Consider the following 24,771-nt stretch of genomic DNA (forward strand, 5'->3'; position numbering starts at 1 on the left):
CAAGCAATCAAAGACTGTGTGAACCATGACCTTCTCAGAGCGAGCTTACTTCATTTTGGTCATGATGGCAAATGTTTTACATGCTGTGAAAGCCAGTGTTAATGATTATAGTAAATAATCATTTTATCGTAAAATCTGTCATATTATATCTACTCCTGCGATAAATTAAAGATCACGCTTAACTTGTTTTAGAAGTAAACTGCTGTTTGTCCAGATTGTCATGTGATTAACTTGGTTAGAATTAATTATTTAATCTCCTTATCCACTTATGTGAAACCTGGTTTGGATACAGTCTTTTTCCAATATTAAACCTACAGTAACATATGAGCATCTTCAGTGCTGGTTTACAGTGTTTTTATCTGTAGACTTGGTGATTTGTTTCTGAAAGCCATTTAGCGTCTTCACTGATAAAAGGCCACAGATGACAATGGCCTAATCTTGTCATGCTTTAATGTCTTGAATCACCACCATTGTGTGAAATATTGCAAATGGAGAATAAACATTTGCATCCTTTGGTTGAGTAGAAACCTTCCTGATTATCTTCCTGAAAGATAACTCATGCAAGTACTGATTAAACTGATTAATAGTGCCTAAGGAGGAATGCCTGAATTGACCAGTGATGTTGCACTGTAGACCAAACTATAATCGATTAAGGAAATATGCATGTGAATCTTTTACTTGAGTACCACAGTGTAATAATTCTCAGTTACAATAAAGGTCCTGCATAAATAAAAGTACTGATGAGAAAATGTACTTGAAGTACGAAAAGTAAAAGTACTCATAATGCAGAATGGTCCATTTCAGAATATCAAATATGATATCACTGGATTATAATTAGTGATGGATTAATGTGTAAGCGTCACTAAAGTTGGGGTTCATTTCAACCATTTTACTGCAGGGTATATTAATCCATAATAAATTTTTTTTTTTTTTTTGGTTTGTGTTATTAATCTGAATCTGCAAAGTAGTGACTAATGTTGTCATGTATATGTAGTGGAGTAAAAAGTACAATATTGCTTAGTAGTGTTAGTGTAAGTGTTAGGGAGCATAAAATGGAAATACTCAAGTGCCAGTGCTAAGTAAATGTACTTAGTTACATTTCATTACTGACTATAAGCATGAACATATTAATGCAATAGACTAAAATGTTGCTGTAAAACTATAGGTAGTTTTAAAATAAGTAATTTAGCTAATAAGCCAATTCTAAATATACCTATATATGATTAATATGTATATTATATATACATATTAAAGGCCTACGTATTATATTTATTATATAAAGCCTATATACAGGATTCCTCCAATTTCCACTACTGTTACAGTTTCTGCAGTGTGCCTTAAAAATAGTCCACTGGGAGTCTTAATGCTACTTAGCAACATTTAGAGTACAGGCACGTGCACTTCTTTGGGGTATTTAAAAGTGTGGAATGTTGTGTAGAGAAAATACCACTTTGACCACAGTGGTGCGGGGGTTGGGTGGATAGATTGGCCACTCTGAAGCTTTTGATCATTTTTCTTTCAGTAAATAAAATCAAATCAGTGAGGGAGAGGTCTCTCATTCACTAGTCTTAGATAAATTGCTTCCCTGTCTGCTCAGTCAGTGGTTCAAACTATCTTACTGTAGGTCACTCTGGGATGAAAAAGTTATCCTCTTGAAAAGGAGGTTTAATACTCAGGACTAGAAACTGAAGTCCCACAGAGGGACCAGCTCACTCTGCCCCACAGAGAGCTCAACCATACCACTGTGGTACAAAGCTGAGCACTTTAGGAGGGATACCACTTCGCATATTCTGAAGAATTTTAGAGGATTTCTTTTCTCCCTTGAGAGCAGGGAGGCATTTTTATAAAGAATGGGAGACTATGATGAAGACACTGCATTCCTCGGACAGACTGGTCCCTATTTCTGGACCACATTCTTCCTCCTAAACACAGTTTTTGTCTCAACTGGATTCAACGGACTTTACATTGTGTTTGTTGGGGCAGCTCCGAAACACCACTGTCTCATTCCAGACGTGAACTTAACTGATGAGTGGACAAATGCCGCCATTCCCTTTACGCTAGTGGATGGTGAGGAGGTGCAGAACCAGTGCAGCAGATACAAGCTGGATGTGGTGAGAAATCTCTCCGCCGAGGGATATGTTCCTGGAAGGGATGTCAACCTCACTAGCCTGGAGCTGGAGGGATGTTTAGATGGATGGAACTACAGCAAAGAGATCTACCAATCCAACATAGTCACTGAGGTCAGTATGAATGTACATGTGTGAGTTTCTCTGTGAGTTATTAGTTGTTAGAAATTTCAATTTCTGTTTCCTTTTTTTGAAATATGTGTCTGATTCACATCTTTTCACAGTGGGACCTCGTTTGTGATAACCAGTGGAAGGTTCCCTTTGCATCCTCAACTCTCTTTGTAGGATACCTCTTTGGGTCCCTAATCTCAGGCCAGCTTTCTGACAGGTATTTCCTCCTTTTCAGTGCAATTCCCCTAAACACACTCATGTCATACGAACCATGAATGTACTTTATTTATAGTAAGACATTTTTTGTCATTTAGTACACACTGTGTTATTTTACCATTCATGAAGTGTTGTTTAAAGTTGAAAATCATCAATTAAGTAGGTGAGGATTTCCCACTGTAGTGAGTGTCACTGGAGGCTTAGACCCAATAAGCTGTCATTACAATGACAACAGCTCCATCTACTGTTGAAGTTGAAGGAAGGATTTGTTTTGCTGAGAAAGAAGTCTCCTACTTTGAAGTCATCACCAGTTTTGCAGTGATGTGAAACTGCTCTTTGTTGGTCATTTAATTAAAGGTACAATTTAAATGCTCCAAGAAGCTTATTAAATTGCTAGTTGTATCACTGTTTTATTCCAGCATTGTCTTAGGGTACTGGCTGTGCTCCCTGCCCATTGAAACTAAATGCAAATTAACTTGCTCTAGGAGACAGTCATGTGTCAGTGGGTGCTATAGTTTTCTACTGATCCTAACAGGTGTGATAATAATATTATAAAGTATTTGTAGAGTATTTGATGTGTTAAGGGTTCAGGTCTTGACAGACATTGGTGTTGTGTACCTTTGATTATAGAAAAGCAGGGGGCTCAGGACACAGCAGTGTGGAGCACATGTGTGTTTAATTACTCAGCTCTTTTGCAGCTGTGAAAACTGTTCCCTCAATGGTTGAGAAGGGGGGGTTAGAGGCTTGGGGTGAGTTTTTTGATCATCGATGATTCAAAGGACTGCAATAAAGAGCTGTTGAAGAGTATACCTGTATGTTCCATTTCAGGAATAGATGTTAATATATCCCCATTCAGGCACATTTACAGCAGTCCACATGTTGTATGATTGCTGTTAAAATGCTTCTTTAAAATAGTCTCCCCTAACATTCCCTTTTTGAGGTCAGACAACAAACCAGTGTTTGGGGTTCTGGAGTTGTGATACTGTGGCCATCTGCAGGTTTATTCACTTGTTGCTAGTTTAGAGGGGTTTTTTTGCAACCAGTCTGGGCATCAGTAAATGGAACAAACAGCCAGTTGGATTGAAGTCAGGAGGCGAGTGAAGAACATTCCTCTGTTTTGGCCATAAAAAACTTGTTGTTTATGATCACTGCCCAGCTGCATTTCCTCAAATTAGGGGTTTTAGTTTATAAAGCATATACAAAAGTAATAACAAACATGTCACTGTCATCATATTTTCAAAATGCACTGTGTCTGTGAATCACTGTCAATGATATGCAATTATTCTCCATTCAGGTTCGGGAGGAAGAAAGTTGTTTTTATCTCTCTGGCGGCCCAGTGTGTCTCGGTGCTGCTTCAGTCCTTTTCTTATTCATGGAGGATGTTCTGCATCATGTTCCTCTTTGTTGGAGCCTCCCAGATATCCATCTATATTTCTGCATTTGTACTAGGTATGAATTGTAAACCACTCTTCTCCTATGTTTGTTAAAAATTATTCTAGCCTGCATAAATAGTTACTTACTTATTTCAGCATGGCTTTTACTGTCCACTTGTTTATCTTTGATATCGTGCTTATCACTAAACATTTACATTTTATTTTATCTTGGACAGGAACGGAATTGTTAAGTAAAACTATGCGTGTGGTCTTCACAACTCTCGGGGCTTTTCTATTCTATTGCATTGGGTACATGACACTACCTTGGATTGCATACGGCATCAGAGAATGGAGGACTCTTCTTGCTGTTCTGTCCATGACTTCTGTGGTCTACATCCCATTGTGGTGGTATGTACCTCATTATACATACTGATTTCTAAACTAATATTTTGTGCATGAATAAAATGGTCCCATAGTCTGCATTCATGGTTGAACAGATATGATAACGAACAACCTGTTGATTGTGCAGGTTCATCCCAGAGTCTCCTCGGTGGCTGATCACTCAGGGACGAGTGGAGGAGGCCGAGGCCATCGTGAGAGATGCTGCAAAGAAAAATAAAGTTGAGGCACCACCAGTCATTTTTAAAGAGTCTGAGGTGAGTTTTCTTTTCAATAATTTAATTTTATCATTTGTGACATTTGAATGTCCCTTAACCTTTTTTTCATCCAAACAGTGACTCTGGGAATGAAAATTTAATCGACCTTTTGACATATACCTTATATTTTTTCTTTATATTTTATTTATTTATTTTTACACTGAAACCAATCATTTGTATTTTGAATTAAGTATACTTCTGTAATTTCTAATAAAAAGAAGGTATATGTAATCCCATATCCCAAACCCTTTCAAGTCTGCATCGATTATCCCTTGGCTAATGTCTAAATGGAATTCATTCTGAACATATTTGAGTTATGATATTCTGTGTTCAAGTGTGTAAAATGTAATCGCATGTTCACATTCTCTTGTTTTCATTGCTTTTTGCTACAGGCAATGCTTCCAAGCAGGACATATACCATGCTTGATATTCTCAAATCCAAGAACATCAGATGCATCACTCTGATGTGTCTGCTTTTGTGGTGAGTGGTTATTTTTTTCCTCATTCTGACATTCAGAAAAGTTTATTATTCACCGTTTGCACACATTTGTTAATAAATGATGCTACAGCTATTATATGCATATAAATAAACCAAGTATGGCAACAAACCAGAAGAAAAATACAAATATGTGACATTAATTATACTTTTCTTTCTTTTCATTTCAGGATGGCAATAAACATTGGGTATTTTGGATTATCCTTGAACACCTCCAACCTGAGTGGCAACCCCTTCATGAACTGTTTTTTATCAGCTACCACTGAGGTCCCTGCCTATGTTGTTTCTACTTGGCTGCTAAGGAAATGTCCAAGAAGAGTACTTCTGTCAACGTTCCTCGTCATTGGGGGAGGAGTTCTTCTTCTCATCCAGTTCATCCCTGATAGTAAGTATGACAACCTGTCTAACACTCACAGCATCTGCATGTCTTGATATTAATGTAGGGGTGAAAATGTATGTTATAATGCATAAACACGATGACAGTGACATGTTTGCTGTATACATATATTTGTAATTTGAATAAACTGACTCTTTAAAAGCAGCTGCTTCCTAAGAGCCACATAGCTGTGTGCATTCATCAAAACCACAAGGCTTTCTGAAAAGATACTCATAAAATCTCAGTATTTTTACTAAAGCTAGAAAATACATTTTACATTCTTTTGACCACTGGCTTTCTTAAGGAGATTATGTTCAACCTATGGTTCAACGTATAGCTTCGACAGGATTTTTCCAAGAAGTAGGCTTTGTATAAGAGGGTTGTGTAAATGTGCAAGCCAAGTAGTTATAAAAAGGCTCAGAAATGTTATTGCAGGTAGTGTTATCACATAGAGTATGTTGTCTATGCTGCTGATTGTGCAATTCATATCTCTACATTGTAGGTATGGCACAGTGTCAGCCAAAGCATATTCACAGAAGACTGGAAACCTGATGTATATAAGCATATAAGCATACCCCTTTTCCAAAAAAGTAATTCAATATACTGTGTTACTAAATACTGAGTATATTATAAAGTACATGCAACATGCTGCAGTGCTGTTTGGCATTAATATATAACATGAGTGTTTCATCAGATGGTATTTATGAAGCTACAGATTAAACACTGTCACATGGGTTTAGCAACTTGACCCTTCCACCGTCACCCATATAATCCCCCAACATTTTAAAATAAGCTACTTACATGATGTTCATTGCTGTTTGAGTAATAAGGGAGAGTAATAATTATGCACCTGTATGTTCTATAATGTCCTGTAAAATTTATTTGTCTTTATCAAGACAATAAAGAAGCCATACTCCAGATTATTGCATCCTCTTACTTAATTGGCCATAGGTGGGTTCAAGAAGGTTCCTATAGTGAAACAGTTATGTCACTTTCACTCCTTCTTGTGTCAAAGTACAAAAGATTAGGCCACAGAAAGACACTGGTCTGGCAGAGCAAGTTATATATAAAAGCCTTCTGCCTTGATGAAGACCAATATTCCAGACTTAATTAGCACAACTTATATGAAAATATATAAATATTTGTCTTGCTCTGCATAAGAATGCTTTCTAGGACCTGTTTTTTTCATCTGTACCAAAATCACTCAAAATATATTCTCTCTCTCGCCCTTCTCAGCCCTTCAGCATGTTGCTCTGGCACTAGAAATGACTGGGAAGTTTGGCTTCACCATGGCCTTCAGCATCGTCTACATCTACACTGCTGAGATTTACCCCACTGTACTCAGGAACGTCGGCATGGGAATGTGCTCCTCTGCTGCACGCATTGGCAGTATCACAGCTCCTTATGTCATCTATCTAGGTATGTAGATGCTGAGTACACAAAGACACTGCATATTCACTGTATTTATATACTGTATGTATGTAAAAGAACATGAAAGAACAAAAGTTTGCATAGGACAATATTAGTGATGTGTGCAAGTAAGTGAATGTTTATCAATATAAGTTAATGCTTGTCATTTTCTAATGTAGAATTGTGCCCCTGTGTTATTTACAGGTACTTATAATAAGGTTCTACCTTATATTCTCATGGGAAGTCTCACAATTGCCTCAACTGTGGTTAACTTCTTCCTGCCGGAGACCCTCAACAGAGATCTTCCAGAAACAGTGGAGCAGATGCAAGAATGTCAGGGGTAGGTGCATCTCAGTCAGGTTACTGTAGTTCACATATTTTTCAGGCCAACATGACAGAATTGTTTTCGAATGCACTTGATTAAACAAGATCAACTTTCGAACTCAGTCACTTGAGAACTGTATTAACAGCCGAGAAGTTACAGTGCTTTACAGGAATTCTATTATTCTATTTAAGCTGACTCCATATCAAACTATGGCTATCTTTATAAACAGAGAATTTAAAAAGAAACTAATGGCTAGTTTTCACCAGTCAAAAGAGCGGAATGAAATAGAAGATGACAAGTAGAAAATATAAATATGTGTCAATGGAGCTTATTTACTATTTTTACCATGGTGTTTCTTTTGATTACAGGTTGTGCAATGGACCCAAAAATAAGAAGTATGTAGAAAATGGAGGAAGTGGCAACCCAACCCTACAGCGTGAGGCCAAATCTGACGTGCAAACACTTACTCCATAGTTTTTGTCATTTTTTAAAAACTCTTTATTTTTTTACACAATTGATGCTCTCTAATTCAAGATTTTTTCAGAAAATGTTGCATTTTAGAGAAATGTCTCTGTTTGAAAGCTGTGTGGGAGAGGATTCATTTCCCAGCAGGTTGATGACCCTAATAATACAATGATGTAATGCTGTTACATCAGGCATCTCTATAGTCCAAGAAAGAGCAAAGACCACACTGAACTTGTTCAGAAGATTTTGAAAAGGATTCTCCATGTCTGTTGAAAATGTTGAATAAATGATTATGATTACTTGACATGGTTTTTTTTTTTTTTTTTTTTTAAATTGTACTGGTTAATAAATCACTTATTTCTACAGATCCTGTTACTGAACATACTGCATATTTTAGTTTTTTTGTTTATGGTGGTGAACTTTGGAGCACACTGCATGTTGTAAGGTTTTAATACCTTATCTAGTCTGAAATGTCTTAAAGAGTGTATACACTTGAAATTGGCATACAGATTAAGAAATCATTAAACTTCCAACCTTGCACTGATCTTTGCAGATGTGCTACTTTTATACATTATGTTGTAATCCAATGACAATGGCTATAAACGGTGACTACCAAACTGGATATTAACAGGAGTTAGAGCATTTACAAAAGTTATTGGTTACAAAATATATACATTTTATGTATTTCAAGCTTGTTCATCTTTTGTCAAAACTGTATTAATAACTTAACAAAAGTCTTCATGGGTTCCTCTCCTGCAGGACTCTGACCATCTGTAAGTCATGTGTGAGTTTATTGAGGACCAGATATGAATAGTCATAACTATGTTATCTTTTAACTATCTGACTGCAAAAATAAAACTCAAGCATCAATTGAAATGACAATAACAGGCTTCATTACTATTTTACCTCAGGCTGAAAAAAATTAACTCCTTCATGAAGGATTCCTTAAATGTTGTTACATCTTATATAATGAATTAATTTATCTTATTACTTAAGTTTGATAGAAAGTATCTGAATATAAAAAGGATATGTTTGAAAACATTTTGTAGCACAATAAATAGAGCACAAACTCAAGTGGTGTTTGTAACTGTATGTAACTGTGTAACCTCCCACTTCAGATTAAGCTGGCATATAAAACCTGACCTTTACAGCTCTTATGGCACACATGCATGTCAAAGAGCAGTTGTGTCTGCTTGTATTTTTACTTCTTTTTTTTAATAATGTGCAGCTTCAAAATAAGAGACTTTGACAGCATCACATCTTTTCTTGGATCTTGGGGACCCTTTCAGCTAAGGATTTTTTTAGCACTGGCCATTAGCATCCTCCCAAATGGGTTTGTTGGCACTTACATAGTATTTGTAGCTGATACCCCACCTCATGAGTGCTATATCCCTGGAAACAACAGCATCAATGAGATGTGGAGAAATGTGACGATTCCACTGGAAACAGTTGATGGCATTGCAAAGCACAGCTCTTGCTCACGGCTTAACCTGGAAATCGTCAGGAACTACTCTCAAAGAAATATCATCCCAAATGTGGACGTGAATGTGAGTGAAATTCCTTTGGAGAGTTGTCTGGATGGGTGGACATACAGCAAGGAAATCTACCAGTCAACCATTGTCAAGTCATCAGTTAACTTCCCTTCCAAAGGTTTCCACAAAAAAAAATTATGTATTATCCTTTTAGTGAGTATGTCTACTTTTCAATGAGCTAAAAGTTTATATAACTGTAAAAAGACTCACCACAATCTATTTTTTCAAGTTTCAATTAGATCTTTAAAAAAGTTTCAATTAGTCTGTAACTGCGAGTTGTAACTGCTGAGGAGTTCACTGGATCAAAGCTTAGTGAATTGCCTACATTTTGAAATGACTAAATGTAGCATATAATTTACCCTCCTAAAACGTTTTTTGGCAGTTACTGTATGTTACAGCTTGTGATGCTACAGTTTACAAGTATTTTACTATTTTTCTTTTTATCTAAAAGCTGTTGAGGACTATTGACGAGCTGAAGCACTTGCAGGTTTTGAAAACAGAGCAGGATAAGTGTCATCTTTGGTCATACATTACTTGGCTTACGTTGTACCTCTGTGTTATTGTTATGGGAATGGTGTACCTCTTTATCATTTTTGTTTACCATTTGTAAAACAGCTGCCCTTACTGCTGCGGCAAATAATAATAAAAAGACTGATCGTGTTATTGTGACTACTGCTGCTGATGATATTTCTAGTGCTAGACTTTGGATATAGCTTCTGTTGTGTAACATTGACAACTAACAAAGTGAGAAAATATGTTGATTTTGCAGTGGGACTTGGTATGTCAGACTGGATACAAAGCTCCACTGGCCACCTCTATCCACTACATTGGGGTGCTAGTGGGAGCTTTTGTCTCAGGACAGATGTCTGACAATTACACTACATTGTCTGAAACAGCAGAAATGTTCTCTTATGGATAAAGAACAATCATAAAACTTACCTACAGTATTTCTTACACAGGTTTGGAAGGAGGCCAGCTCTCTTTCTCATGATGATTCTTCAGACTGTGTCAATCACAGCGCAGATATTCTCTCCAAGTTGGGAGATCTTCACCTTAATTTTCTTCTTTGTGGGTGCAGGGGCGTTCTCCAACTATATCATTGCTTTTGTGCTGGGTAAGTTTTCCAGTAAGGATCTAGAGCATGCAATATCTGATACAATACGAATAAAATGTATATATATGTAGTGTACAAAAGATGTCAACTGTGTAATGCCCGCTTGAAACACAGGTCAATGTAGCTATATATATTAAATATACGTTTAAATACAAAGTTCAGTGCCTATGTAAGATGTCTTTGTGTTAGTGCTTGTTTTTGAAAGTGGCATCCTGGGTGTGCCACTCATCTCATATATCAACATCAGCATTTTTATAAACATAATCTGGATGGAATAACTTATTCTTCAGTTGCTGTTCACTGATGCAAAATAGTAATAGATTTTAATTTTAAGATATGGTTGCTTATTAATGCATCTGCAATTGCTCTTGGTTGCTGATCTCACATTTTCCTGAACAGAACTGACTGTCATTGAAGCACCCAGAAACTTGAGTCTCTTTATTTTGATAAGTTCTCCATTTCTTTATTACAACTACAGGTACAGAAATTCTAAGCCCAAAAGCCAGAGTGGTCGTCTGCTCTCTTGGGGTGTTTATGGGTTCTGCTTTGGGGTACATGGCAACCCCAGCTGCAGCTTACTTCCTCCGTGACTGGAGGATGCTGCTGATTCCCATGGCTGCCTCTAGCCTGATCTACATCCCTATATGGTGGTAAGAATATTCACATATTGTATTTCAGCTTGCCCTCTTACACAGAAACCATTACATTGCTTGGTTTAAGTGTAAATTCTCTTCACATGTTTATCACATTTGGCTGAAAATATACTATAACACCTGGGCAGACAATACAGTAAAACTAATAAGAAACTGCTTAGATAGATAGATAGATAGATAGATAGATAGATAGATAGATAGATAGATAGATAGATAGATAGATAGATAGATAGATAGATAGATAGATAGATAGATAGATAGATAGATAGATAGATAGATAGATAGATAGATAGATAGAACTCCCACTAGATGTCACACTAGTGCACCAGCATCTCAGACCAAAACAAATGGGTGCTATGGCCCACCAGACACCATTTACAAAACCAGGGATTTTATCCTCAAGGATAATTGTAAAACACACTGTCCAAGAGTGATAGTTACTTTAATCAGGATAAAGATTTCATTGAGTTAAGATGGTGTGAGGGCTGCAGTTCATTCAGAGATGTCTGACATTCCTGATACAAAACACCATGTAATCTACCAATAAAATCACTTGGTTAGGTTGGTTGTTTCTCTTTTGTTAAAGCACATCACAATCTGTTTTTACATTTTTACATTTGCAACTTGTCCAAGTTTTTTTTCCAGTGTGAAATGGGTTTGTTGCTGCATCCAGTGGACTTGTGCAGGGAAAGAACACCCACAATAACTGCAGTTTCTCACCAAGCATAGTCTTCTGCTCTCCGCCCCCTAGAAACAGTAATAAAGAGCTTAGTGCGCCAGAATGAGGCCAAAAAAGTCATACTCAAAGAAAATATTATCTGCTTTCCTCGCGCCATTGAGGAAACCCAAACAGGGCTAATACTTCAATAGAGAAGAGTTATATAATTACATGATGGACACAGCTAATATAATAGCTTTCTATGCATTGTTTTCCTGTATGCATTGAAAAAAAAAGTTGGATTTGGCCAACAGTTTGTCTCTGCTATGAATGCTAGTGTGACCAGGCCCCTTATGGTTATGGAAAAACAAACTTGTTTGGTTTGGTGCACTTAGTCTTTAATCTCTGTGTGTATCTGCAGATAATGTCTTACCCCTGTGTTTCAACTCTGCAGGTTGGTCCCAGAGTCTCCTCGCTGGCTGCTCTATCAGGGAAGAGTAAAAGAGGCTGAGGCCATACTGAGAGACGCTGCCAAGGCAAATAACATAGAGGCTCCGCAGGACATTTTTACACAAGATGAGGTAACTTTATCACCTGGTTTTTATACTTTCCTCAGAGGTCCTAAAAGGTTTGTTAGACTAAAATAACCGTTAAACCGTTTCTAATTTATAGCAGAGTGGGCTTTTCAGGTTAGCCTGTTTATTTTGTCATTATACCACAAATGACCCTATTTTTGTTAATCACTCTTGAAGTAGCATTGGATTGGAACAAATTCAAGTAAAACCCACACCATCTGGCTTTGGTTGCATATTTGTGTTCATATCGTCTTTGTGCTGCAGCACAAAGTACAAAAGTACAACTGCTACTTTGGTTCATGTAGGTGCTGTACCTACATGAACCAAAGTAGCAGTTGCCCCCATAGTCCGTACGCCCAGTACAATGTCTTAACAATCTGCACAGCTATATAAATAACCCATGTCTATAATATTGTGCTATTTTTTTGTGTGGTAGTGCTTGTGTTTAATTTACAGATTCAGGATTGGACCTTCCAGGTTTAATTTTTGCAAACGTTTCCTCTTATTTTTCCCAGATTAAAGATGCACTGGCTATGAAAGACAAGAAATACAACATTTTGCCTATGCTGGGCAGCTGCAATGTGTTCTCTGTTACATTACTGTGTTCACTTCTCTGGTACGTCTATGATTTCTAACATAAATCCTTTAAGCATTAAAACCAAAAGATGATCATATCAATAATGGTCATACTTCACACTTTCCTTGACAGATAATGCCCAAATTACAATCAAAGTGCATAATTGTTTGTTTTTTCCAATCATATGGCTATTCACTTTGTTGTTATCAATGTCTCTGCAGGATCATCATCACTATTAGTTACTATGCTTTACTCCTCAACACTTCAAACTTGCACGGGGACCCTTTCATAAACTGCTTCTTGTCTGCTGTGATGGAAGTGCCAGCTTACATAATTGCCTTGTTACTACTCCAGTACTGCTCCAGGCACTTCTGCCAATCGTCTACACTCTTCCTTGGAGGCGTTATGATCCTCTGTGTTCACCTCATTCCAATAGGTAATGTTTAAATGCTTTGGCTCCTGAAGCATATGATGTTGATTAGGAAACAAGTTAGTGTCATCAGGATTTATTTTTTGTACATATTTTGTCACCAAAAACATAACAAGAGCCATGCCAGCGCCTCTGTGAGGCTGTACTTTAGGAAAAGTGGTGATTTAATGCTAAAGTCATCATACAGACATGCTCACAATGACAGTGCTGACTGATGTTAAGCAGGTGCTAACATGCTAACCATTTGCTAATTAGCGCTAAGCACTGAACCCTCGCAGAATCTGTGACATCCCTTTAGTGTGTAAGTGCAGGACGATGTGAGAGCTCCATCACTGTTTGATAAAAAAAACACTTGGGCAAATTGATAAATGTTCACATGGGGGGAAGTAGAAGAAATTCCTTTATGGACTTTAGATATTTTGTGTTTAACTCATGTGACATTTTTAGTGTTTGCTGTAATTAAAGTTGTTTTGTTGTTTTTTTTCTTAGATTTACCAGGTGTTGCTGTGTTTCTTGAAATGATGGGAAAGTTTGGCATTACATGTATGCGGTTTCATCAGAGCTCTTCCCCACTGTTATCAGAAATACAGCAATGGGATGTTGTTCAATGGCTGCTCGTGTTGGAACTATCATCTCCCCCTTTATCATTTATCTGGGTAAGTATATTTCGTTTTATATTTTGAGCCTTTAGCCAGTGACAGGACAAATTCTCCGACCGAAAAAATTCTGTGGTATAGAGCTGTAATAATTAGTTTATTAATTGATTAGCTGAGCGATAGAAAAATAATTTTCTATTTTGATAATTGTTTCAGTAATATAGCCTACACCATAACAGTAAATTGAATATGTTTCAGATTGTTAGTCAAACACAACAATCAAATGAATCAATAATGAAAATAATTGTTAGTTGCAGCCCTACTGCAGTATGAAGTTCTTGATTAAAATCTGTTGTCTTGATGTCAAGATTTAGTTTCCTGCAAAATGTGTATTTCTAATTTATGTTTTCTCTTCCCTTCCCGTGGTATTTTTTGCTTCTTTTTTGCAGGACAATACTACAAGGCACTCCCATACATATTGATGGGAAGTTTAGCCATTTCTGGTACCTTCTTATGTCTCCTGCTGCCAGAAACATATGGGAAGGCTTTGCCAGAGACCATATCACAAATGCAGCCGATATGCAGGTGAGTTTACATACTGGACATACTGTATGTTTATAGCAGTATCCACATAGATGTAGATACTGCAAAGATCACATGACTTTCAGATCAAAATTCAGGGAAATTAAAGTTAAGCTTTTACATTTTTATGCCAGATTCTTATTACGTTGGGAGAAACACTTTATACCACTGTCACTGGGAGAAATGAATGAAATTAAAAAAAATAGTTAACTGCAGACAGTTTTAATGATTGACACAGAATTACTATTTACCTTATTTTTATGTTATAGCATATATCTTGTGAGGCCTTTTGTGAACTGCTTCATAAAAGTGCTACATAAATACGTTTTATTTTGTTGTTCTTACACGTGCAGCATGCTAAGCTGTGTGTATTGTTATGAAGAAACCTAAGAGTTGACCTGACATGATCTTTAATGTTGCTGCTGTTACACTGTTACTAAATGTCCTCTCAATGTTCTAATAGGAGGAGAGGGAAACAAGAAAAGGAAGCTGAAAATGAGGAGAGTCCAGACGATTATCAGAGTAAAGAATCCAAGTTGTAGTTTTGTTTTGTTTTTTATTTTTTACTGTGAAAGATTCTGTAATGAAATGATGGTGATGGTCAGGTTTGACTGTAACTACATGTAATACATTATTGCCCTATTTACCTTTTTGCTTATTAAAATGCTTTGTTTTATGTGAAGTTCTGTTTTGTTGGAAATATCCTTTATTGTAACTGCATTTTTAACCCATGTAACATACTGTGAAACACTAGTTTTGTTTAAAAAATGGATTAATTAAAAACAGCTTTAAGCAGCCCTCTCTTAGCATGTTTTAATGTGTCTTGTATGCTTTCATAATTTTTCTTAGGTTTGTTTGTTAAAGCATGTGCATTTTCCCAAAAGTAATAAATCAGATTTAGAGGTTTTTTATTGTCTAACCCAAATAGTTGCATGTTTTATTCAGCACTAATTTGTTAGTCCTCTGATTACATTTGTTTGTTTTTATATTGTTATTATATATATATATATATATATATATATATATATATTATATATATATATATAAAGTAAAACACATAATATAGCTCAATACAATAATGATTTTTTTTATGTCTAGTTTGTCCTTTGGATCATTAAGTATTTATGATTGTTTAAAAAAAATGAAGAAAATAGATATAAAACGTAAAGAAAGCTCATCTCTGATGTAACATTCACAAGACATAATCTTTCTGCAGTTATTGTGTTCCCTATTTAATTGCACATTTTTATCAGTTATTCTTTTCTGTTATTGTTATGCATTTAATATAATATAAAATATCCACAAAATATATCTCTTAGTTAGGGGTCGTCAGTTCACTCAATGGTAGAAAAGGGGGGGTTCTTTAAAGAAAAGGGTTGTGGGAACCACTGCTCTGCAGTTACAAAGGGCCCAGAGGGACTGAACATGCCTATTTTAAATAAAGTTTGTTTGTGTCTTGATTATGAAAAAAAAAAAAAAAGTCAGACCATCCTCTCAATGAGTCAGACTCACTAGTCTGCAGAGCACAAAGAAGCCCTCACCACTGCCAAGGGGTTCTCGACGGTACGCAGTAGCGAGCACCAGCAGGGGGCACTGTGGCCTGTTTGTCGCTGATTTCGCCCCCTTAGTACCCCCTTAACAGGGCCCCCGCCAGCCACTCTGAGTCAATTTGGATGCGAACAGGTACAACACCAGGAGTTTTAAAAATCTGCCTGCTCTATTTCTTTTACCCTGGCCTAATGTGTGTTCTCACTCAACATCTCAACCCTCAAAGTCTGACAGAGTCCTGCTGTAAACTGTGCAGTGAAATATAGAGTTTTTTTGGACATTTCATATACGCTACAGTGGATTCATGTCATTTTTACTGGATTGGATTCAAACTAAAAGCTGCTAGATGAAAACATCATTGGTTGTTTATTAGGCTTGTTATAGATGCGGGCAATCTGACCTTTTTATTGAAACACAAGTTGTTTGTTGCTGCTTCTGGTGTAGACCGCCGTGTCTGTGTGGTTATTGTAGGACATTTATAGTAAATATAGTAGAACACACATTGCTTTTAGACTTGTAGCCTATTTTGTTGTCATGTGTGTGGTTGGTTGTGTGGTTGGATTGTGTTGGTCAGTGGTTCTGAATGCTGAATGGACATCAAATAGCCTTATGAAAATAAAGTAAGGGGCAACCAAACGCCAAACCTGATGGGTGTGATTTTCTTAATGACCTTGCTTCACTTTCTAGGTTTTGTTTGAAATCTAAATATCTGTCTGATTGATCATCTAATGTCTGGCACACAATATATGTGATTAATATGCGAACATATAAACAGTTTGAGTTATTTTTGTCAGAAAACAGATCCTGAATTGATATGGTTCTCCATTGTTGTTGCTCTGAGTGAAAAGAGGCTAATAAAGCAAGCTCTTTTCACTTAGCAATATTTTTACAACTGTAGAGAAATTCTGTTAACTTTTAGGTTTTCTAATAAAAGTCAAACTCAACATCTGTTGAATACAAATTTCTTTTATTGCGCATTGTGAAACGCACAATCACGTATTGTGCTGATCTTTGTTTCTTTGTTTAATGGGCCATTAAAATAGTATCCTACAGTCTGTCATATTCCCATGGCAATGGCTGTAAACTGTGATTACCAAACCAGATATTAACAGCAGTTGGAACATTCACAAATTGTATTGTTTGCAAGATGAAGTCATATGTAAAGGTTCTGATGAAACTGCAATGCACAATAACTGAATAAAAGTCCTCAGTGACAGGTTATCAAGGTCTGCAAAAGAGCCATAACTACGTTATCTTTAAACCATACAAAACGACAGTGTCCCTTAAAATGACAATAACAGGCCTCATTAATGTTTTACCTCTGCTTGAAAATGATTAACTGCTTTTCCAAAGATTTGTTACATCTTATATAATTAATATAATTTTCTTTTTAAGTTTGATAGAAAAAAATCTAAACCTAAATGATGATTTATTTGAAAACATTTTGTAGCGAAGCAAATTGAGCATCAGCTCAAGTAATGTTGTGTGTTTTTTGCACAGCGCTGTATGTAACTGTGTAACCTCCCAGTTAAGGTGAGGCTGGCATATAAAACCTGAACTTTACAGCTCACATGGCTCAAAGGCAGGTCATAGAGCAGTAGAACACAGTCTCCCTTGTGCCTCTCAGTATTAAATGTCTGCTTGTCTTTTTATTTCTTTTTTTTAATAATGGGCAGCTTAAAAATAAGAGACTATGACAGCATCACATCTTTTCTTGGATCTTGGGGAGCCTTTCAGCGAAGGATTTTTTTAGCACTAGCGATCAGCATCCTACCAAATGGGTTTGTTGGCATCTATATAGTATTTGTAGCTGATACCCCACCTCATGAGTGCTATATCCCTGGAAACTACAGCATCAAAGACATGTGGAGAAATGTGACGATTCCACTGGAAACAGTTGATGGCATTGCAAAGCGCAGCTCTTGCTCACGGCTTAACCTGGAAATCGTCAGGAACTACTCTCAAAGAAATATCATCCCAAATGTGGACGTGAATGTGAGTGAAATTCCTTTGGAGAGTTGTCTGGATGGGTGGACATACAGCAAGGAAATCTACCAGTCAACCATTGTCACAGAGGTGAGTGATAAGTCATCAGTTAACTTCCTTTTTAAATGTTATCAAAGTATCAAGGTATTAGTAGCCTTTTGGTGATTATGTCTACTTTTCAAGGAGCTTAAGGTTAATATAAATATACCTGAAAACCTAAATATCTAAAAATGTCTTTTGTTATTTTTTTTACAACAGGGAGTTAATGTGGTAATGAAAAATCTCAGACCAAAGATTTTTATAGTCCTAACTAAAATGAGACTTCAAAATGAAAGCACCCCAGTTACAACAGCACTTAATAGCAGAATTAAAAGAGTCAAACTTTGATTCATTACTCAGGAAAAGAAAAGAGTATGTACATTTTGCAATGGATTGGGTGACATTGGTTAGTGTTTCACTCCTGTGGTGGCTATTTGTTAAATAAAGCATACAATGTAGGATCTTGTCTTTCTGTGAGGTTTTGTTCAAGTCATCCATGAATGGACTCAACGCATCTGTCACACACTCTTGTATGTAAAAGTCCGAAAGAGAGGAAGTCATATAGAGGAGTTCAGCCTAGGTGAAAAATGTATTATTTATTGCAGTTTGTGCAGATTTCCAGGATGTCAGTGAAGAAACATGTTATAGCCTAAACTTAGAAGCTCTGACCGGCTTGATAGCCACAACATAACACAACACCGGTTAGAGGCAAATATATATATATATATTTTTTTATTTTTATTTTTTTCAAATATCATCAACATAATCAAATAAAACTGTTCTTTTATGTTGTGTTACAGTTTGTGATGTTTCTCGTTTACACGTCTGTACTAGCTTGTCAAGTTTTCATAGTCAGTGCAACCCCATTTTGTAAATTACCTGTTAATGGTTACTAAGAATTATGGATCAGTTTTACTCCCAACCCTTTTTATTTGGCAAGGTTTTATTCCACTTAAAGAGAGCAGTTACTTGAGTAATCTTCAAGTTTATCTTGAGTGGTTCTCCACTGCGGCCCTCTGCCCTCCTTTGACTTTCTCTGACCGAAATCTGATGTTTAGCGGTTAAGACTATGACTGAAAAAATGATTCACTTTTGTCAAGTGTTTAAAAGTGATAATAACTAAAATGTGTTGATTTTGCAGTGGGACTTGGTATGCGAGAATGGATACAAATCTCCGCTGACAACTTCTATCCATTACATTGGTGTGCTAGTGGGAGCCTTTGTCTCAGGCCAGATTTCTGACAGGTACGTACTGTCCACTACATTGTCTGAAACAGCAAAAATGTTCTCTTAGAGATAAAGAACAATCATGAAACTTAGTCAGCTACAAACTGTGTGTCTTACACAGGTTTGGAAGGAGGCCAGCTCTCTTTCTCATGATGGCTCTTCAGAATGTGGCGATCACAGCGCAGATATTCTCCCCGAGCTGGGAGATCTTCACCCTCATGTTCTTCTTCGCGGGTGCAGGGGGATTCTCCAACTATACCATTGCATATGTGCTGGGTAAGTTTTCCATTAAGGATTTTGAACATACAATAACCCAAGTGACCTTGTAGGTAAAACAGAAAAATGATTCTCTGACGAATGTTCTCGTTCTAGGAGAAGAGAAATGACACTACTTTATTATTATTATTAATAATAATAATAATAATATCATGATAAGTTCCCCTTACTGTATTACACCTGCAGGTACAGAAACTCTAAGCCCAAAAGCCAGAGTGGTCTTCTGCTCCCTTGGGGTTTTTATGAGCTCTGCTTTGGGGTATATGGCAATGCCAGCTGTGGCTTACTTCCTCCGTGAATGGCGGTTACTGCTGATACCCATGGCTGCCTCTGGCCTGATCTACATCCCTCTGTGGTGGTAATGATATTGATTTGTTATTTAAAATTAGATAAGACGCACATGCTATGATAGCTTCCTCCATATTGTTTTCTGGTCCCTTAAAGGGAAACATCACCAAAATTGTTGCTGCTAGGATTATGGTGAAGGACCACAAACTGGTCTGGTTTGGTACACCTGCATCTCTGTGTGTATCTGTGGATAATGTTGTACCCCTGTGTTTCAACTCTGCAGGTTGGTCCCGGAGTCTCCTCGCTGGCTGCTCTATCAGGGAAGATTGAAAGAGGCTGAGGCCATACTGAGAGACGCCGCCAAGGCAAATAACATAGAGGCTCCGCAGGACATTTTTACACAAGATGAGGTACGTTCATCAGCTAGTTTTTATTTTTAACGTGTGATAAACATAAATGATACATGCCTCAGAAGTCCTAAAATGTTTATTAGTTTGAAATTAATCTAATACTTTTTTCATGTATAGCAGTGTTCCTGTTATGTCTTGACTCACTAGTGCATTTAAGTTTAGCGTGTGATTCTTAATTGCCCTGTTTTTATTATATATTATATTATATATTTGTAGGTATTACGTCATTGTGTTTGGTTTCCCTGAATTAACCTCGAAACAATGTTGGCCGCTCAGGGAATTTTCTTTGTGACAGTGTATACAGAGAATTTCAGTCTGTTCATGTCGTATTCTAGAGCAACATCAGTCTGCTGCCATTCTGGTGATTCTATCAACACCTATATTATGCTAAATACTTGGAGCAAATGATGATGTGGGATATTAATTGCATCTGCAATTTGTTTGAATGATCTATGTGGAAATATGAATAATTCATGTCTACAATACCATGATATAAGTTTGTGTGGCAGGGATTGTGTTTCATATATATAGTATCAGGGTGGGACCTTTCAGGTTTGATTGGCATTTCTTCTTGTTTTTCCCAGGTCGAAGATGCACTGGCTATGAAAGACAAGAAATACAACATTTGGGTTATCCTGAGCAGCTGCAATGTGTTCTCTGTTATATTACTGTGTTCATTTCTCTGGTATGTCTATGATTTCCTCATGACATAAATACTTAATACCTTCCTTAACAGCTCATGCCTAAATTAGAATCAAAATGTGTTGGTTATAATAGATAATAAATACAGTTGGGTTCTCCCTGAATAAAGATTTTCCTAGACGGCTGGCAGCCATTAACTAAAACCAACAGTCAGCTAGTCGTCGCATGTTTATAATATGAATTTAATTATTTGAATATATATAAAAAACCTGTTACATGATAACAGAAAAAGCAGTATTGATTCGGAATGTGTCAGAAGATCCAGCAAGGATATTGAACATTTAGTTACTTTCTTTCAACACAGGATATCATCACACAGTCTTGTTGTTCAAAACCACTTCCAACTTCGCAAAAACAAATACTCACAGCCTCATCAATACGATGGATGATGTATAATGTTAACATTTACTTACAAAATACCTTGCTACAAAGTTGCTCCTCTCCCTCCATTTCATTCCTCTCCTGTCGCTGGCTGAACCCGCCGTGTCTGCCAAAATCAAAGCCCTGGTCGGAGGTGCTGTATCCCCCACTCCTACACTAGTAGAGCTCCCAGACCAGGAACAGACAGCTAATAAGACCGCTAACTAGTTAGTGGTAGCAGATAATACAATTGACATATGCAGCAGGGTCCCGCTGACAAGGCGCAGCTCTCAAATGGAGTTTGACATCGTTTTTGTTTTTGCAACTATCTGACTAATCAAAAGTGCCTCAACTAAGACTCTTCTCAGTGACTAATGATTAAGTCGACTATTAGGCGGCAGTTGCACCCTTAAGTGTTTGGATTTTGGTTTAGTTTTTGGTGTTTCCTATCCTGTGTTTTCACTTTGTTTTGACTTTCTCTGCAGGATCATCATCACCATAAGTTACTATGCTTTAATCCTCAACACTTCTAACCTGCACGGCGACCCTTACATGAACTGCTTCTTGTCTGCTGTGACAGAAGTGCCAGCTTACATAATTGCCTTATTACTACTCCAGTACTGTTCCAGGCACATCTGCCAATCTTCTACACTCTTCCTTGGAGGTGTTATGATCCTCTGTGTTCAACTCATTCCAATAGGTAATACTCAAAGTAGACAGGCAGACAATTTAACATCATAATGGATTTATTTTTTCACCAGAAATTTAACAACACTAAGAGCCTGCAGCTTTGTTAGCTGCTCTGTGAGGCTGTACTAAACTAGGCATACAAACATGTTCTCAATGACAGAGCTGTATGCTGATGGTTAGCAGGTACCTCCATATCCATCTTATTTTAGAATGCCAACGTGCTAACATTTGGTATTTAGCACTAAATGCAAAGAGTTGCAGACTTAGGGAAAGTTTTTATAAAGGGCTCCAAAAGTCTGTGACCTCAAACCAGTGTCACAGTGGGAGTAAGAGAGGCGCATTGGAACTGGGCCAAAGTACAGCTGAGGCTGATGGGAATGTCAGTACTTTGGCAGGTATTTGGTCTGCTGATGGCGCATCATTCATCCTCTGGAAGCCATGAATGTCTGTACAAAATTTCATGGCAATCCATCCAATAATTATAATAAATGCGACTAAATCCCACATACTGGTCGTTTAACGGACTTCAGATATTTTGTGTATGTCATTTGACTTTTTTAGTTTTTGTTGTTATTAAAGTTATTTTTTTATTTTCTTAGATTTACCAGGTGTGGCTGTGTTTCTTGAGATGTTGGGGAAGTTTGGCATTACATCCGCATTTTGTGTGGTGTATGCGGTTTCATCAGAGCTTGTCCCCACTGTTATCAGAAATACAGCAATGGGGTGTTGTTCCATGGCTGCTCGTGTCGGAACCATCGTCTCTCCCTTTATCATTTATCTGGGTAAGTATATTTAGGGACCGAGCCAGTGACCGCTGGAGGTCCCTATTGGATTTGCTGTGTTTCTTCTTCTTACCTATTATTATTATTTTAAGCCCCTTTGACTGCATTTTTGCCCCCCTGAACATATACGAAAACTCAATTTTATTTGGCAAAGTTGTCAGGCCTGAGGAAAATGGGGATATTCTATGCGTCGCTTTCAGGTTGGCCACTAGGTGGCACTACTATCATAAAAAATGTGTTTAGCCTAATAACTTCTGCATAGTTTGTCGCACATTCAAAAACCTTGTATCCACGTGTTTGGTAAATAGAGCTGAATCTCCTCATATAGCCCACCCACTTCCGCCTATCATTTTTCTCTGTTAGAGCGCGAAATGTCCATAAACTACTTTTTCGTGTTCCTCCCATACGCTTTGTCCGATTCGCACAAAAAATTTCACAGGAAATCTGGGGACGGTCCTAATAAAAAACTAATTCAAAGAATTTTGATATTTCAAAAAATAAGCACGTTATAAAATTAGCACTTCCTGTAGATTTTTCGTCAAAAAAAGGAAGTGTACCATTTCTCCACATTGGTATGTCCGATTGACACCAAGCTTGGGTCGATAGTTCCCCATGTCTTCCTTAGGCATCTTGCACAATTTCAGGCTATCACCACAAGATGGCGCTCTTTAAAATGAAGAAGTTTATATCTCTGCAACGGCACGTGTGATTAAAATGAAAATTGGTGCGATCCTTGCCCATGACACCCTAAGGCTCGCTAAAAAATGTGTCAACAATCCGCCACTAGGTGGCGCTCTGGTGGCATGGTAAATCACTGTGCGGAGACGGTAATATTTATGAGTATGAAATTCACAGGGCACGTGAAGACTGGTGCCTGAAGCTCACATACCAAAAATCGTGTTTGTAGCGCCCCTTACAGGATAAGAAAAAAGCAACCCCGGCACCACGTTTCACCGATATGTATGAAACTCGGTAGGCACGTGTAACATGCCGAGACGTACAAAAAAGCCTCTTGGACCCATACCCCAAACCCCACAGGAAGTCGGCCATTTTGATTTAGATTTTCACTTTTGGTGAACTTTTCGCGTTGTATTTGAACGAACTCCTCCTAGGGAATTTATCGGATTTGCTTCAAATCTGTCAGTACAGTCAAAAAATGGTGCTGATTAAAAGTTGTGCTATTTGTGCATGTACATTAAAGGGCGTGTCCGTGGCATCAAAGTCAACCATTTTTAATTCCGTGCTCATTTTCTGTGATTGTTTGCCTTGTATTTGAACAAACACCTCGTAGGGAATTTGTCGGATCAACTTCAAATTTAATCAGCGCAATCTAAAGACATTCATGATTAAAAGTTGTGCTATTTACGACATTCCGTCAAACGGCATGTCCGTGGCATCAAAGTCAGCCATTTTGAATTCCGTGCTCATTTTCTGTGATTTTTCGCCTTGTATTTGAACAAACTCCTCCTAGGGAATTTATTGGATCTACTTCAAAATTGGTCAATACAGTCAAAAAAGGGTGCTGATTAAAAGTTGTGCTACTTGAGACTGTACATTGAAGGGCGTGTCTGTGGCATGCCGTCAAAGTTGGCCATTTTGAATTGTGTGGTCATACAAACTGTAGATGAAAAGTTGAGCTATTTGTGACTGTACGTCAAACCACGTGCCAGTGACGACTTGTAGAATTCAGCCGATTCGCCATAAAACAGAACTCATAACTTCAGTGTGCAATGTCCAATCTCCAATAAACTTCATATATTCTGTAAGTCTCGCCCTGAACATGTCCTCATAACTTCAGCGTACGTGGTCCAATCTCAATGAAACTTAACGTGTTTGATAACAATCCCGCCTTGAACACGTCTACATGACAATATTCAGACATAGTGATAGCGGCACCCACTGGCAACAGGAAGTAAGCACTGCGTGGCAATTTTGAGCTGATTTACGTGAAATTTTCATGTTGTGGACGTGTTGCGACAGCACGTGACGCGGAGTGCGAGGTCCTGCCCAACGCTGCTTACAGCTTTAACTCGTTTTATATTTTGAGCATTTAGCCAGTCACTGGGGAATAGTTTTCTTATTTCTGTCAATAATCATTGTACAGAAAACATAGTAATAGTGTTTTAATCAAAATTACAGTACAGGTGTTCTAATTTTCTAACTTGTGCTTTCTGTGTCCTTCTCTTAGTATT

The 24,771-nt window shown here is 37.4% G+C and overlaps 2 protein-coding genes and 1 pseudogene across 2 annotated transcripts in view; all 3 read left to right on the plus strand.

Moving 5' to 3' along the window:
* Positions 1-1,286: 1,286 nt before the first annotated feature.
* Positions 1,287-7,858, plus strand: slc22a5 (solute carrier family 22 member 5). Its single transcript, XM_051400627.1, has 10 exons — positions 1,287-2,240; positions 2,351-2,454; positions 3,748-3,902; positions 4,063-4,234; positions 4,356-4,482; positions 4,875-4,963; positions 5,149-5,363; positions 6,591-6,773; positions 6,969-7,104; positions 7,458-7,858. The coding sequence occupies exons 1-10, from the start codon at positions 1,851-1,853 to the stop codon at positions 7,561-7,563; spliced, it is 1,677 nt and encodes a 558-aa protein (XP_051256587.1). The 5' UTR covers positions 1,287-1,850; the 3' UTR covers positions 7,564-7,858.
* Positions 7,859-10,019: 2,161 nt separating this feature from the next.
* Positions 10,020-15,019, plus strand: LOC127363766 (solute carrier family 22 member 5-like; annotated as a pseudogene).
* A 2,386-nt stretch (positions 15,020-17,405) lies between these two features.
* The window catches only part of LOC127363758 (solute carrier family 22 member 4-like), an 8,008-nt gene continuing 642 nt past the window's right edge, over positions 17,406-24,771 (plus strand). The window contains exons 1-8 of the mRNA XM_051400625.1: positions 17,406-17,895; positions 18,986-19,089; positions 19,193-19,347; positions 19,534-19,705; positions 19,919-20,045; positions 20,630-20,730; positions 21,593-21,807; positions 22,397-22,579. Of these exons, the coding sequence (XP_051256585.1) occupies positions 17,488-17,895; positions 18,986-19,089; positions 19,193-19,347; positions 19,534-19,705; positions 19,919-20,045; positions 20,630-20,730; positions 21,593-21,807; positions 22,397-22,579 (1,465 nt within the window). The 5' untranslated portion in view covers positions 17,406-17,487. The remainder of the gene's footprint in view (positions 17,896-18,985; positions 19,090-19,192; positions 19,348-19,533; positions 19,706-19,918; positions 20,046-20,629; positions 20,731-21,592; positions 21,808-22,396; positions 22,580-24,771) is intronic.

Source organism: Dicentrarchus labrax, unplaced genomic scaffold (genome assembly GCF_905237075.1).
Source record: "Dicentrarchus labrax unplaced genomic scaffold, dlabrax2021, whole genome shotgun sequence".
NCBI lineage: Eukaryota > Metazoa > Chordata > Actinopteri > Moronidae > Dicentrarchus > Dicentrarchus labrax.